Source organism: Glycine max, chromosome 6 (assembly GCF_000004515.6).
Source record: "Glycine max cultivar Williams 82 chromosome 6, Glycine_max_v4.0, whole genome shotgun sequence".
Classification (NCBI taxonomy): domain Eukaryota; kingdom Viridiplantae; phylum Streptophyta; class Magnoliopsida; order Fabales; family Fabaceae; genus Glycine; species Glycine max.
Window position 1 is genome coordinate 50,813,751 of NC_038242.2, and position 17,788 is coordinate 50,831,538.

At 34.7% G+C, this 17,788-nt stretch overlaps 2 protein-coding genes across 3 annotated transcripts; one reads left to right on the forward strand and one right to left on the reverse strand.

The window, feature by feature from the left end:
• Positions 1-1,795, forward strand: LOC100796954 (carboxymethylenebutenolidase homolog). Its single transcript, XM_003527539.5, has 3 exons — positions 1-214; positions 807-1,101; positions 1,180-1,795. The coding sequence occupies exons 1-3, from the start codon at positions 103-105 to the stop codon at positions 1,703-1,705; spliced, it is 933 nt and encodes a 310-aa protein (XP_003527587.1). The 5' UTR covers positions 1-102; the 3' UTR covers positions 1,706-1,795.
• Positions 1,796-9,386: 7,591 nt separating this feature from the next.
• Positions 9,387-15,735, reverse strand: LOC100527672 (uncharacterized). Of its 2 annotated transcripts, none has more exons than XM_006580906.4 (3): positions 15,448-15,735; positions 12,242-12,381; positions 9,387-9,616 (listed from the first exon to the last, which is right to left on the reverse strand). In XM_006580906.4, the coding sequence occupies exons 1-3, from the start codon at positions 15,578-15,580 to the stop codon at positions 9,605-9,607; spliced, it is 285 nt and encodes a 94-aa protein (XP_006580969.1). In that variant the 5' UTR covers positions 15,581-15,735; the 3' UTR covers positions 9,387-9,604.
• Positions 15,736-17,788: the final 2,053 nt, after the last annotated feature.

A 17,788-nucleotide genomic window follows, 5' to 3' on the forward strand; every position in this document is an offset into this window, starting at 1 on the left:
GGAAAACGATAATGTAAAGGATAGAACCCAATCTGAAATATCTAGCTCTACCTCGGAAACCAAGCATTTGTGTGTATTCCTTTTCAGGGAGTTAAGTGGAAGATGGGGTTGTCAACAGCAAGGACAAGCATAGGATCAGTTTGTGTTTGTGCCATCTCAAAGCCTCTCCGCCGTCACTGCCATTTCCTCCCAACCTCTGTTTCTCCTGTCTTCTGTACGTTCTTTCTTTCTTCCCTTTACCTTTTTGTTATTACTTTCCGTATGTAACTGATAGATATCCTTCCCCAACCCAAGCCAGGAAAATGAAATAAAGAGTCTATATTCTTAATAGATTCTTAGAAATCCAACATCAACAGTCTGAAGTGAACCATGAAACTGTTTCAATGTTTGTTCTCTTACAGTGCCTTTGGTTGTAAAATCATGTCATCCTCATGCCTATAAATTAAAAATTTGTTGGGTGATTCTCTCACTCAACCCAATTCAGAAATTTCTCTTTATCTCTAGTTTCACACATTTGTTGACATTGTTTTCATTGCTTTGCTAAATGACATAATATTATAACGTTACTTGTCTGCTTGGATTAATCTATTAGACACTGAACTGCTTTTTTTATTTTATTTTTTCTCTTCAAGCTTGCAGTGAGTGGTTGGATCCTACATTGGACCCCAAATCCTGCCATTAAGATCAAATTGAGTTGGTTCTTGAGTTTCCTTCTTTTTTTATTAGTTACTCAAAATTCCTGAATTACATCACATACTTAATAGCCTCTTCTCTACATATTTATCTTGTTGAATGCAATTCTTCAGCATGTCTTCAGAAAAAGTGCAAATTGAATTTTCAAAAACCAGTTCAAGATGCTGCAGACTCAAAAATATCATGTAGCTTAGTGAATGTGGAAGATGGGATAGATGATGAAGCATGTGAATTAGTCAGTGGAGTGGAGCTTTCACTTGAGGAGGGTGATGAAAATATCCGTGCTTATCTGTTCAAGGCAGTAAAAAATAACAATGGAACTGGCCTATTGCTTCTTTCAGATGTTTTCGGGTTTGAGGATTCTTTCACCAGAGATTTTGCATATCGAGTAGCTTGCAATGGTTACAAGTATGTTCCTCAACTCCTATATATCAACGCGCATTAATTGTAAAATGGCTGTTTTCACGTTCTGAACAAAATTTGCAGCATTCTAGTTCCAGACTTATTTCGTGGAAATCCATGGACAAAGGACCAGCAAGATCCAGATGTGTTTGAAAAATGGATTGCTAGACAAAACCCAGAGAGGATCGCAGAAGACATTACCAGATGGACAAAATGGCTGGTTGATGAATTCATGGCTGTAGGAATTTCCAAGAAACTTGGCATTATTGGATTCTGCTTTGGAGGTGGCCAAGTGTTGAAGGTGCTGGCCAAAGACCAAGGTGCTTGTTTTGGCACCGGAGTCTCCTTTTATGGTACAAGGATAGATCCCCTTGCTGCTTCTGATATAAAAGCTCCTGTCTTGTTTATTTTAGGGGACAATGACCCACTTTGCCAGGTAAGTGAAATTGAGAATGTTGAGAAAAAAATTGCTAGCGGCTCCAAAGTAGTCTTATTCCCTGGTAGAGGTCACGGATTTGCCCACCGACCTGGATCTCCTGAAGAAGATGTGGATGCTGAACAAGCCTATGTGATTATGAGAGACTGGCTATATGATCGTTTGGTCGTATAAAATTATATGTATTGTATATATCCAACACTTGCGTCTTAACATGTCAATAGTGACCTGTCAACATTTTGAATACATTCTCTTTTCAGTCAAGGAAATTCCCTTGTACTAACATAATTCTAGGGCCGTTACTTGATGATGCATTATAGTTTAAATTAGGAACATATGACTCTAAATGGTGTTTTCGGTCAATAGGAATAGGCAATTTGGTTTGACCACCTAAACATATGGAAGGAAGCTACATTGATCTTAAATTTGAGGCGAGTGAACCCATTTAAGAGGATAAAGGTGTTTCAACGCCTATTTTTCTTCATTTACAATACTTAAATATGAGATCTAGCTTACAAGAAATTACATTCCTTGTTACTTGGACTAACATAGCATAAGATTTTAAACCTGAAATTTATGAGGCTAAGTAATTTGTGTACTATTAATATCAGCCTACTGTTGCATCTAATTACTTTTTAGTTTAGTGTTTTTTTCTTCGGTAACATTTAGATTTCAAGTAAATGTCATTTTAGGTTGTTTCATAAAAGATACTTTTAGTTTAGGTCACACAAGAAATTTAATTATTTCATAAAAATAATTTAAGAAAGCATAATTCTAAACGCTCCTACTTCATCCTCCTAGTAAGTTTTAAATAAGAGAAAAAAGGTTATTCATGAACAATGTAAAAAAGTTTACATGGACATCCAATCACAACATACCATGTGTGATAAATTTGTTAACTTTTAAAATAATTATCTTAAAGTGATTCAAATGATGAGCTGTAATTAAATAATTATGTAAAATAGTTTTACACCGTGTAGAAACAAATAACATAAGAAGAGAGTTGAATTATGTTTTTAGAAATTTAAACTTTTGTTAAGATTGAAAAACATGTTTATCGTTTGATAAAATATCAAACGATGAGAAAAACAAAAGAAGATATAAGATCTAAAAACAAATTCAAAACTTTTATGAGTCAAACAACAAGAAAACACAAAGAATTTATAGTGGTTCGTCTCAACCTCAAGATTACATCAAGTTCTTGGGATCCATCAAGTTTTCACTAACTTATCAAAGTTACAAGTATTGTTCAATGCCACTTCAGATTCTTACACTTGCAAGTTCTACCCTAAGCTTGACTTAAACCCTAGTATTTTTTGTCATACCTAGTCTTTGCTGGCTCTAAATAAATCAATAAAATTTGTTGAAAGATTGTTCACTAAAGTATGATTGTCTAGTAGACGGATATATCACTTAGCACTTTTAGTCTTTTCTCTCAAGGTATATAAGATTTTTGAGAGCTTTGTATCTTTACAAGAATTAATAGAAAGTTTTATACAAGAAATAATGATTTTCGTAGGTAATTTGTATCTTGTTTCTTCAAAGTTTTTTCTATATATAACATTCATCTCCATGTATTTTTTGTCTCTCAACGGTTGGATTCTTCACTCTATTCTTCGTTTGAGGCCTTGAGTACATTGGGGTATTTAATGTTTGTATTAAATGCACGCCATTTCTTTAAGCAAAGTTCATAAGATAGTGTGTCTTGTACTTCATCAAGGTAGTAGGTATGCAACAACAAAACACGTCTTTTGATGAAGATCAACGTCTTTTAAAGTGTGGACTTCATTTATTTTTCATAGGACTTTGATAGATCTTAGGAGAATGTTTTCTGCATGAAAGAATCTCAAACACAAAATATTAAATGAAAGCCTTTAAATGTACTACTTAAATGTTATATTAGGTCGTCTTAGAAGTGCATTGTCTAAAAACGTAAGACTTATTTACATTTAATCAAAATAATTAACAATTATTATTCATCTTTAAAATATAAATATCTTTTGACTTAACAGATCGTCAATGCATAGATATTAAACTCTTTAAATAATTGAAAATGATATTATTAAACCTTTTAAATAAGATGTAAAACCAAAGTGAATCTTAAAAAAAATATCATTTTAAACTTTTCAAATAAGATAAAAAGATTAAAATATTTTTTTTTAAAAAATAAGAACCTTTGGTAAAAAAATAAAATAAAATAAAGGACTATTTTGAATAAAATTAAAATAATCATTTAGTCTTCAAAGTATTACGTATTCCTTTACTCATTGTGTGACAAACATCTTCAAGGCAATTTACCTTGGTGATCTTTATTTACTTTTTAATCCGAGATTATTGAACAGATGAACAAGTTAACACTCCAAATCTAAAATTGTTAAAAAAAACACAATAAAACTGAAAATAAAAAAAAAGCACAAGTTGAAAATGTTTTTTCTCTCTTAAAATTAAGAGATATTAATTTTGAGAATAGTATTTTTTAAAAAAAATAGTAAATTACTCTTATCAAACAAGTTTTGTTTTCTATATTTTTTTTAAACGGTTAAGTACAAAAAACAAATCATAAATTTGTGTCAAACTTGAAAGAAGTTTGGATATAATTCAGAATAGAAAACTAAAATTTTTGCATCTTTATAAATCAAAGTTATATTGAAATTTAATGGTTATGAATAGATAATAAAAAAAAATCCATTATCAACAATTAAAAATCACAATAAATGTAACTCAAACTCATTATTGTAAAGATCAAATGACTTATTTGATCATTTATCTTCTAAAAAATTCATTTTAATAATTTATCTTTTTAGAATAATTTCAAATGATCATTTCATTCCTCTGTTCCTAGTTCCTCTTAAGGACTTAGTTAAAATATATGTCGGTTGGTCATTAGAATTGATAAACTCGGTGATAATCTCCTTGGACAATAGTTTCTCTCAAATGAAATGGCAATCAATCTCTATGTGTTTAGTCCTTTCATGAAAGACTAGATTTGAGACAATGTGAAGAGCTGCCTGATTATCACAGTATAACTTCATTTGCACCACTTCACAAAATCCTAACTCTTGGAGAAATTGTTTAATCCACATAAGTTCGCATATAACCATAGCCATAGATCGATATTCAGTCTCTGCACTGGATCGAGCAACAACAATTTGTTTCTTACTCTTCCAAGAGATAACATTTCCTCCAACAAAAACACAATATCATGAGGTAGATCTCTTGTCTATGGGACAACCAGCCCAATCTGCATCACAATATCTAGAAACTTGAGTGTTACCCTTATCTTCATACAACAATCCTTGTCCTGAAGCCTTCTTTACATATCTGAGAATACGCATGACAACATTCCAATGATCAACATGAGGATTTTGCATAAATTGGCTAACAACCCTAACAGCAAAAGAAATATCAGGTCTTGTAATGGTGAGATAAATGAGTTTTCCCACAAGTCTCCTGTATCTCTCAGGATCAGGGTAAATTTCACTTTGATCTGCTATGAGCTTCAGATTTGGGTCCATAGGGCTATCAACATGCCTACAATTTTGCATGCATGTTTCCTCCAGTATATCAAGAGCATACTTTCTCTGTGAAATCATACCACCATCTCTTGATTGAGCCACCTCAATACCAAGAAAGTACTTCAAATATCCCAGGTCTTTGGTTTGAAAATGGCTGAATAAGTGCTCTTTTAGTTGAGAGATCTTAGTAGCATCATTTCCTGTAATCACTATATCATCAACATAGACCATTAGATAAACACACTTTCTAGGATATGTATGACAATAAAAAATAGAATGATCTGCTTCACTCCATTTCAACCCAAAAAGTTGCACAATATGACTAAATTTGTCAAACCAAGCTCGAGGAGATTGCTTCAACCCATAGAGAGATCGGTGTAGCTTGCACATTAGGCCATACTCCCCCTGATCAACAAATCCAGGAGGTTGCTCCATATAAATTTCCTACTCAAGATCACCATGAAGGAATGCATTTTTAATGTCAAGTTGATGGAGAGACCAATGACGCATGGTAGCCATAGCAAGAAACAGTTGAACAGTGGTGATTTTAGCTACAGGAGAGAAAGTATCACAATAATCAAGGCCATAGATCTGAGTGTATCCTTTAGCTACTAACCGAGCCTTAAGCCGATCAACCTCACCATTGGGCCCGACTTTAATAGTATAGACCCATCTACAGCCAATAGTTTTCTTAGCAGGAGGAAGAGGGATAAGTTCCGAAGTACCATTATTTTCAAGAGCCTGCATTTCATCAATCATGGTCTGTCGCCATCCAGGATGATCAAGAGCCTCATGAATATTGTTAGAAACAGTAAGAGAAGACAATGAGAAAACAAAAAAAAGTATGAAGGAGACAATCGATGATAACTCAAGAAATTATAAATAGGATGAGGATTGCGAGTAGATCGAGTACCTTTCCTGAGGACAATGGGCCAGTCTGAATCAGAGTTATGAGAAGAAGTGGAGGAAGAAGGATCCATGGTTTAAGGATCTGTTGGAGGAGGATCAGAATCACGAGAAGAAGACTCAAGCACTGTAGAACTAACTTGTCGTGTCCTGCGTTGATATGTAATGAAAGGTGGAGGAGCAACTTCAGCTAAACTTGGTGGATGAGATGGGACTCCACTAACACTTTGGTTGGGATTACTCGTAGGACCAGGAGATGGGACTGGAAGAACTTGTTGAAGGGAAGAAGAATAGTCTATGGAGGACGAGAAGAAAGGTGTGTCCTAAAAAAAGATAACATTAGCAGACATATAGTACCATCTTGTAGTTGGAGAGTAACACATGTAATCCTTTTAAAGACGAGAATATCCCAAAAAGGCACATTTAATGGCCTTAGCAGAGAGTTTATCTAAACCAGGAGAGAGATCATGGACAAAACAAGTACAACCAAACACCCTAGGACAGACATGAAACAATGGATCATGAGGAAAAATAATTGAGTGAGGAATCTGATTTTCAAGAGAAGAAGAAGACATCCTATTTATTAAAAAACAAGCAATGAGAACTGCATCTCCCCAATGGTGTGTAGGAACATTTGAGTTAAACATTAGGGAGTATGCAGTTTCAAGGAGATGACGATTCTTCCTCTCTGCTATGCCATTTTGTGGTGTATGAGGATATATGGATTGATGTAAAATACCTTTTGAGGATAAAAAGAAGGATAAATCATGAGAAAAATACTCTTTAGCATTATCACTTCTGAAAATCTTAATAGTTTTTCCAAATTGGTTCTTAATCTCATTAAAGAAAGACATAAATATAGGCAAAAGTTCATATCTGTCTTTCATTAAATAAACCCAAGTATATATGGAGAATTCATCAATAAAGGTTACAAAATATCTAAAACCAAAAGATGTGATACGACTTGGTCCCCAAATATCAGAATGAATGATAGAGAAAGTCGAGTTACATCTTTTTTCAGTTTGAGGAAATGATGACCTAACATGTTTCCCTAATTGACAAGATTCACATTCTAAGACTTGAAGATTCTTAAGACTAGGAACCATCATTTTCAATTTTGGTAGACTTGGGTGACCCAGACGATCATGCAAAAGCTTGGGCTTTGAAGTTGCAAAACAGGACACAGGAAGGTTGGATTCTAAGTAATAAAGTCCTCATGATTCACGTTCTTCTCCAATCAGACGACCCGTACCATGTTCCTGAATAACAAAAGAATTAGCATCAAAGGTTACTGAGCAATTTAATGAACGAGTCAACTGACTTAATAAGATTAAGTTGTAGGGACAATGAGGAATAAATAATACATAGTTCAACTTTAATGAAGGAGCAAAGAAACTTGACCAATTCCTTGAGATGCAACTTTGGACCCATTGACTACAGTAACAAAGTGAGGAGTTTTTGGAAAAGAAATAGATGAAAAAGATGATTTGTTACTAGAGATATGATCAAAGGCACCTGAGTCAAGTATCCAAGGACTAGGACCTTCCATAGATTGAGAGATACATGTTGTTGAAACACATGGTACCGAGGAGGATTGAGCTTGGTTCCTGGATTTTTCAGATTTAAGCTTCAAATATTCTTGGTACTCCTCATCAGAAAACTTAGACTCTAATTTAGATACATGTGCTACCTTGTCAGGAAAGCCATGTAAGGAGTAACAATTTTCTTGAGTATGACCCATCCTCTTGCAATAAGTGCATTGAGGACGTCCACTTCTTCCACCGCGGCCTCCTCTGTTGTTAGGACTTCCTCCTCTTCCACGAAGTGCAACCATGGTTGATGTTTCCACGACTTCAGCTAAGTTTTCATCTTTCAACACATGGGGCACATGAAGAAGTCTAGTAACTAGAGAGTTCATTGACGGAACTTGATCACCAACAAGGACTTGATCACACACATGATCAAAATCTAAATGTAGGCTTTTCAAAATAAGAACAATGTAAAACTTGTCCAGCTTCCTATTTACTTCCTTCAAAGAATCAGCCACAAGAAACCTTTTTAACTCTTCCACTATCGCTCGAGCTTTACCTATATGTGCAATCATATCATGGCTGGTCTGTTTGAGTGCAACAACTTTTTGGGTTGCATCAAAAAAGACTTTGAATATCATTGGCATATATCTCTTGGGCCTTCTTCCAAAGAGAGCAACATGTTTTGAATGATCTAAGGATTTTCAAAACATCCGACTCAACAGATTGCCACAGCACAGCACATAGTTGAAAGTCAAGTTTTTCCCACTCAGATTTCTTGTCATTTGGGACAACACTAACTCCTTTTTCCAAGTGGTCATGATATCCTTAGCCAAGAAACCACAACTCCACTAAGGCAGACCAAGACAAGTAGTTCTTCTAGTTGAGTTTTGCAATAGTGATGGTGGGGGTTCCAGAGGAGGAGAACATAGGACCGGCAAAGGCCATTTATGATAAAAAAGACAAAGCCCTAACGTAGAAGGAAAAGGGAACACAAGGGCTGGAACGATCAAGCTGTCAATACCGAAAAACAGAGACTGAAATGTTCCTAGAAGAAGACGACGAAGCTGTTGGAACTGGTCCGGTGAGCTTCCGGTGATCGAAGGGCGACGCGTGGACGTCACGCACTAGAATTGGCACAAATTGGTGGCGACGGGTGGAGGCACGTGGCTGAGATTCTGGCCACACGACTTCCAGGGATGAGCCGTGCTCTTTAAGGCGCACACAACCTTGGGTTCGCCGAAAAATAAGGTGGCCGGAGACGACAGTGGCGGACGACGGATAGTGACGAACGACGACAAACAATGACTAAAGACAATCAGAACGATTACCTGCTTGGATACCAACTTGTGATTTGAATTTTGTGTGTATTCTCACACATTCAATCTACTTTTCATTACTTACTATTATATATATATATATATATAGGGTACAAAGAGAGGGAGACAATTGTTTACACTTACACAATACAGTTGTCTCCACAATACAGCTTTCTACATATAACTACAATACACAATACTTTAACATTATTTTTATCTGATTAGTGATATTAACATTAGATAGATGAAACAATCATTCTAAATGAATTTACAAAGATAAAAGACCAAAATAAATTTCTTAAAAAGTAAAAAAGCAACATAAAAAATAAGATAAAATTATTATAAAAGTCATCAAACTCTTATATGACAAATTGTGATTAGAGGATAACATTCGATGCATTATAATCTGTCATTAAATTTATTAATATTTTACATTAATTATCAATATATCTTGTTGAATAATTTGATTTAACCAATTAAACTGATTGAATCATTGCCTGGAAATTCAGTTAAATCACCAATCCGATTTCAGAATATACTTAAAAGTTAGATTGGATTCAAAGTAGAGCAAATGGAAAATCACATCTGAAGAAAGCTTCCTTTTTAATCCTTCTCCACATAAACATTACTTAAGATTACAGGAAATCAAAAGCGTAAAAGCTTAGGAATAAAATATACGTCCCGTTCATTTATGAAATCATGGTAGTGCAACATTTTGAAGAGCAATAATGCTGTAAGGAACATCAACAATCACAAGAAAATTCTGATTCACCACCGTCCAGGAACCAGGATCCCTTATGGCTTCTAATCAGAGTCCTGCACATTCAGGAAACAAAAGCAAGAAATACGTTAATTATGTTCCAATCCAGTTCTTTAAATACATATGTTGCCACCATGAGCAAAACTAACAAACTGGTGCCCAACCTCTTGGCTGGGGAATCTCCGATTACATGCAAGAACACATTCAATTATTTTATTTCACTGGCCGTATGTCAATGCAATTTATGTTCCTATTAATTCCCATCACAAAAGATAATTGCTTTCCTCTTAATGAAAGTTGCAGGTACACCTTCCAATAAAGAGAAATTCCTACATACCCTGAAAATACTATACTTATCAATCAAATAATCCAATAAAAAACAAACACATATAGGAAAGCTAATAATAACAGAAACTAGGAAAGGTAATAATAAGGAAAATCTGATTACAATCAACACTAATATTTTAGCGAGACACAGCAAACTAAAACTTTATCATATGATAGATGATACAAGATTATAAGAAAATTTCAAATATCCAAGTTATAAAGGCTAGTGAGCCAATTTAGACTACTTCACTTCCACATGTAAACCACACAAACAACCTGTCTCTTTGATCACAAAAACTCTGCCGACAAACTTCCTCTCATCTTAAATTTATTTTCTCATTTTTACCTTACCAATTTCATATTCATAGTTATCAATCCTGATAGCAACCCATAGCATTTAACCAAGTAAATGCTATAAAGAGGTAGTGGATAACAAGATTACGGCTATTTCAAATATTATAATACAGACTAAATATTATAGTACATCCATATAAATGCTCAAAAGTTACCCAAAATTAAAGAAATTCATCATAAATATTGTCCTAGTCTACACAAACAACCACCAACAATCTAGGAGCAATAAGAACATGGGAATGGAATGAAGTAAAAAAATGAAAGATGGAAAAGTCCGTAAAAGAAAAAACAAAACATATTAGATAAAAAATTTAAGAAATGTGAATTTTTGTTAAGTATGAAAGAAGAAGAACAAACATAATATTGTTTTGAGGAGTGCTAGGAATACACTCTTTCTTATAAACTCTTCTATTGGTAAAAATTTGTTGAAAATATACAAAATCAGAAGAGATGTTCATTAAATAAGATGTGAGACCCACAAAGTTTTTGTGATTTCTAATAAATTTCAACCAATGAGAGTTTGTTCAAGAGAGTGTTAGAAGTGCTCCCAGCATTACCTCTTCTTTTTTTGTTAAACAGAACTAAAAAGTTAGAAGTAGAAAAACGAAAAGAACACAGAAATAAGTAAATAAAGGGTCTTGCTAACAAGTGCCTGGGCAGGGCAATGTTAGGGAATAAAAGGGAAGTGGGAGTGCATTTTAAAAAATAATAGGAGAGCTAATTTTTCTGCATCCCAATAAAAGACTTTCCCTTTTTACTTCCTTAACCAGTGCCCTAAGGCCACACTAATTAGCATTTGTCATAAAATAAAAAGAACATACATTTGTGAGCTGTTACGTGTAAACAAAGACTAAGCTCGGATGGGTGAGTGGAAACCAAATGAAAAACAGAGAGTCAGAGACCTATAAGCAATGTGTCAATGGCTAGGTACACGGGTGGGCCAGAAAACAGATGTCGACTAGTAGTGGAGGTCACTGGGTCAGATAGACTTCAAAACAGAAGTAACATTCTTCCTGAATGATTGGAGGAAAGTTTCAAATCCAATGATGTTTCTAAAGCAAAAGACTCACTAGAAACCCTGAGACTATCAACAACAAAAAAAGAACTCAAAAGTCAAGGGTAAATGTGGGTTTTCAACCCTTGTTTGCAACAGTACTTGCAAGTTGCAACAGCCACATTTTTTCTGCTTTAGTGGCCATGATTTTGAGTGTGATAGTCACGACCTTAACCAAGATGCAAATCATAATTTGCATTCAATATAGCATTTTTGGGCTGCTCTGCGCCATTATTTTAGATTGACTACTATGATGCAAATGAGAACCTATAGCTATCACCTGCTGCAACACAACTCAATGCAATGGCACTATATCACTGCCATTGTCCATGATTTATAACTTGTTCCATTTCCAGTAAGTATATGTCAAATCTTAACACTAAAACTAACTCTGCCTACTAATAACTTTTGACACATGACATATGCTTTGGACAATCATGCCAAATTATATGATAAGAACCTTGGGAGAACCACATCATAAGCTAACCATTGAAGTTGGAGAGCCCAAATTGCCACAATCCCATACTTCCAGTGTGGGACTAAAGTCCCATACCTTGCAATTGGATCTGGCATTATACTCCCTCCGTCCCTAAATATAAGACATTGTTTTGAAATTTCCTTGTCCCTTTTCATAAGACTCTTTTCTAATTGTCCCTTGCATTAATTATTTTAGTCCAACAATAATAAATGCTATGAATTGTCTCTTTCTCTCATGAGGATTGGAGAATTGAAGAATTTAGTTTTAAAATTAAAACTCAACTATTATTATTCTCTCTCCATACATTAATTACTTAAAGGTAGTTTTAGAAAAATGTTACAATTTAAATCAAATTTAATGTTAATGACTAAATTAACCAACTTTCTTAATATGTGTGAATTAGTTAACAATATTTATAATTAGGGATGGAGGGAATATATAAACAAGAAAATAAAAGACAAATCCTACCTGAGTAGCAGTTTCGGAGACCTTAGGTAAGGGTAAATTTGTTGGAGGTCCATCGAACAGACGAGAACATTCTGCATATGCAGATCCAATTCCAACTCCAGCACCAAAAGCAATAGATGCCCATCGAGTCACAGGACTCCCTAGTACAACAATCAGAATTGGAGAAAATCAATAATATTAACAATTTGGGGAGGTATCAACCACAAAGATTCAAGTCCTCAATCAATGCAATGCAAAAATAGCCCATTAAATTCAGGGGTGCGGGAGTGCATAAAGGCATATAATACTACAAGATGATTGTATTGTATAATAAAAGATATAATAAACACCAATCTAAACCACCAACATGTATAAATAACTCAACCTTGCTTTTTGCAATATAAACAGAATCAGTAGCTTAAATTGATTATAAATACCAAATTTTCTAATTAAGATGAGACTACTAATGACAAGACTAATCACGACACTCACCCAACAAATTGGCTTATATGTCATACCTAGAAAATTGAACAGTAATCCTTGGCTTAAATGCCTTCATGGGGTAATTCAAGTGGCTGCATACTAACCATATATTATTTTTTCAAACTGGCATTGGCCTTCAATGCAACCATAAGAGGCTTAGAGGCAGTACTATGCAACAGCATAAGTCCCATTTAGCAAGACAAATAAGACTTTCACAATTTATTTTCTCAATGCACATAAAGATATAATAAAGAAAAAAATGCACAAGATTGCAGTAATTTAGTTAAACAGTTTTCATCCAAATCTGCATGTGCAAAAACATGGTAAAGCATTAAAGTTATCAAATAATATTATCATCATACTAAAATTTTAAAAAGAGGCTTAAATATGTTTTACATTCCTACAAATATAGTGTCTTTTGTTTTTTAACCCCTGCAAAACAAAATGGATTTTGCCATGACAGCAGACTAAAAACAGAAACCACTATATTTTGCAGGGATGCAATGGCATGGACTAAAACGAAAACCACTATATTATTTTTGGGACAGAGAACAAAAATTGCTATATTTTGCAAGAACATAGAAACAAAATTGCTATATTTGCAGGGACATGAAATGTGCTGCTACGGCAAGTTCATGGAAGGAACCAAAACAAGTGACAATGGACATTACAAGGATAAAAAACCAAGAAAAAGAACATTGAAAGGACTAAAAAAATCACTACATTTGTAGGGACCTTGAACATATTTAAGCCAAAAAACAATGCTATTTTGTAGAAGCTCCATTAATATGCTAGTTGATAGAGTATGATAGACTACGTAAACAAAACATTGATGTTGAGTGGTTTTCACCTCAATGTTTGCAACTAATCAAGTAAAGTGTCATTTTAATAAAAAAAAGTACAGGTTTACGGTTAGGGGTTGGAACAATTGAAAGATGTCAAACAATAATACCAGTGAATATTTTCTTGATAGGATGTAATGTTTACAATACCCTAATGTAATACTCCTATTTCTACTAATAATTAGATCAATACTAGTACCACTAGTACAATATCAGGTCAACTAAGAAAGAGACCAAGTAATCAAATAAAATAAAATAAGGAAACAGAATCAAGATATATAAGGAGCTATTTGGTTGGAAAAAACGTTTTCTGTTTTCAAAAGTTTGTACAGGAAATGGTGGAAACAACTTTTTTCTGTTTTCTATTTCTATTTCCCATTTTCACTTTTTCCTATACAAACTATTGAAAAAAGGAAACCAAGTAAAAACAGAAAGCATTTCTCAAACCAAACAAAGACCAAAAAAATCAGTAAACAACTCTAAAATTGCCAGCTCAATTAGGTGTCTAACTGATTTCACAACATACTCAAAATATATTCGAAGATAATCTAAAGATAAAATAAATATATTCTAACACTCACCCACAAGCCAAGGCCTAAGACAAATAAGTGAAATAACACACAATCCATCTTAACCAAAGGCTATCACCCAAAAGAGAAGAGAAACAGCCAGCATAAAGAAGAAAATAAGAGCAAAGCCAGACAATCCAATGCCCAAGAACAAAAGGAAATCCAAGAATGACTCTGGCTTTCAAACTTGCAACACTGTTCACCCTTGATTGCTCCTTTCTGGAGGATTGAAACCACAAGAGTGTGTTTGGATGAGTGTTGACACTTGACAAAATTGATTTTGGTTAGAATTGATTTTGAAGTAATGTGATTCAGTGATTCATGTTTGGATGATTTTGGTTAGAATTGATTTTCAAGTAAAATTCAGTATAATTTTTTTTATCCAATGCTGAAACTACTTAAAGTTACTTAAGCTCATAATCAATTTTGGACACAGAATCAATTTTGAACTCTTTTCCAACATGGAACCAAACATGTGAAAAACTATCTAAAATCAATTGTGAACTCAAAATCAATTCTATAAAGTGAAATCAAACATGCACTTAGACAACTGCTGCTCACAGATCTGTAAGACCCTTGGCTGCCAGAAACACGGTCTGCAGCAAAAGCCTCCAAAATCATCACAATTTTAGACGATACTGGAATGATCTCTGCCCAATGTAGAATTTACTGATGTTCACACAAAAATTAAACTCGGTTACGAACCAGAACAGAACACACCAAAGCATCAATGATCTTGCCAGAATCTCCTCTGGTCAAGCCAGAGGTCATTGCCCTAGGACATTATGATAGGTGTTTTGAATATTTATTTTTGTATTAGGCAAACTCTTATGATTTTACAAGTGGAGTCTGAGCATATTTATGTTTTGTAAAAGTTTGTTCCTTGAGCACTTGAATAGAGTACATGAAGAAAATAGAAGAAGATGATGAGAAAACATCTTTTTTTTCCTGTTTTCTGGTTTTCAAAACACTTGTTTTGGAAAAAAATGAGAAATTGATTACTGAATAATGTGAGGAAGGAATCAAATAGACTTTCAGGCATCATGTGGCACAGATTTCAAACTTGTGCTGTGAATGCACTAGAAAGCAAACACACACAGAATCTCTTTGGAAATCTATTAGGATGATAATGGATAGAATTGGGAGGAATTTGGGAGACTCATTCTCATCTAGGGTTAATAAAATAGGCAAGACCAAGTACTATCTAATAAGAATATCTGTTGTCGGAAACAAGAAAAGGATGTAGGATTTTCTTCAGCACATCCTCAAACATAGAGCAACAATATTAGAGAGAGAAAGAAAGAAAGAAAGAAAGAAAGAAAGTAGTACTGACTGAAAAATAGGAGACCGCCAAATGCACCGGCGGTTGCGGAGTAGACGAAGCGACGGACGGTGAGATCAATGCAGGCGTCCCATTTGGCATCGATGTCAAATTGTTGCGGAATCATTTCCTTCTTCTCAGCCATTGAACTTTGAACCACCTCTTCTGCGTAGTATACTTTTCCCTTTTTCTTTTAATTTGTTTTTTACCTTTTGATTTGATTCTGGGTTTTCTTCTTCCCCCAGCTCCAGCTTGTTCTGAGAATATATGTGCTTTCGGGTTCCGGTGGATTGCGTTTCTTTTCTAATTGGGCTTTTTCGGTGAAAAGGCCTAGTCCTAAATCCTTCAAGGAACCACTATTCACAGCTCCATTTCTGCTATTCTCACCCCATAACTTTTTGGAACTTTTCTTATTCTAAAAGTACCCCCCTTTTCACAAAAATATGATTCCTTTGCATAGTACCACTTAACACTCTACAAATAATTCCATTCCCATACCACTTCCAACATTTTGTCTTATGGACGCATCAAAATTGACTTATATGAAACCAGCCTAAGGAGGATTCGAGCTAACATGCAAATGCATCATATGTTGAGAGAGCATGTCCTTAGTTTTCCTGCTTGATTGAAGAGAAAGGGTAGTGGCAAGTCAAGGTCGTTTATATGGCTAGGCAGTTAAGGCCAATGACTTGGGCCTTTGATGTTTTTTTTTAACTATTTACTATACATATATGATATAGTAAACTAATGGGAATTAACTTTATGTTTTGACATTACAAAAATAATAAGGTCTAATTTCACATACATTTATGTTTTTTCTCTCCTTGTGAGAAGCTTCCTCTCTCCATGAGAGCTTTCCTGTACCTGTGAGAATTTGATCATTTCCTTTCTTTTTTGAGTGAACTTGTAACCTCCATATCTCTTACCATTCCCCTCCTTCTTCCTACCTAACTATGAAAACACCAAACATAGAGAACCTAACCATTGGAGATGACCCTAGACTTGAGATTAACATTGATACTAAAGATGAAGAACAAATAGACTCCTCCCTATGCTTAGTTGGTTGTTTTATGCAAGAAAAAAAATTATGCAGCCACATAATGAAGAAGCGTATATCCCTAGTTTGGAAACCCTTCCAAGGAGTGACCATCACCAATCTAGCAACAGGGAGATTCTTGTTCTAGTTCTATCATGATGATGATTGTCAGAGGGTGCTTAAAGGTGGCCTATGGACTTTTGATAGAAACATTTTGATTTTGGGATAAAAAAAGGTGAAGACCCTACCAACATCCCGCTATTTTATGTGCCATTTTATATCCAAATTCATAAAATCATAGCAGGTTTTATGCCCCAACAAGTTGGTGAGAGCCTGGTAATTTCATTAGCCAATATGTGGAGTATGATGAGAAGAACTCCTCCATTTTTTGTTGTCCTTCATGCGTATAGGAGTGCTTCTGGATATCCATACTCTTCTCCTAAAAATGAAGAAGATTAAGAATGTTTTCAAGTATGAACAACTTGGCTTTTTTTGTGGACTCTTAGGCCACACTAAGGACCATTTTCACAAACTACAGTTCTTATCCTTAATGGTGGTAAACGTTGTTGGGGTCCTAAGTTGAAGGTTGAAGCTCACTTAAATGGTGGGCTTGGCTCTTCTCCCTATTTACGCAATTGCAGAGCTTCATCCTAATGGCAAACTCCGACAGAGGGGGGACAATCTAGTGGTGACATTAATTGCCCAAACAAAACATTAAATGGAAATCATAAGGCAAACAAGGAAAGTTATGACTTCATGACATTTATTTTCAAGAATTCGAAATTCCAATCTCCTACAATTAATCAATCAGTTACATCTCCTATTAATGCCAATAAAAGTAGGAATCAAGAGGGGGACAATAGGCTCATAATTGGTGATATAAAAAGAAGGTTGGCGTAAACTAATGCAATCGACAAGTACTTGAACGTGAATTCACAATTCATTGATGAGCCAATCAATATGGATTTTAACGTGAATGTAAATGTTATTAATGAGCCAATGCAAGAATCCAACGACAATGAACCATACCCTGCTCATTTTTTAATGGTAGACCCTGACAGTCGGGCTCTCTAGGGATAATGAGCATCATTGGTTGGAACTGTCAGGGTTCTGGAAACCCAAGCGCAATTCCAATTCGCTGGGACCTTGTCCGGTCATATCATGTTGACATCATTTTCTTGTGTGAAACCCTGGTTCATACAGACGTATTGAAGAAATAAAAACTTGGTTTTGATTCATGTTTTGCAGTGGACGCTAATGGCAGGAGTGGAGGTTTAGCTCTGCTATGGAGGAAACCATTCAACTGTCATCTTCTCA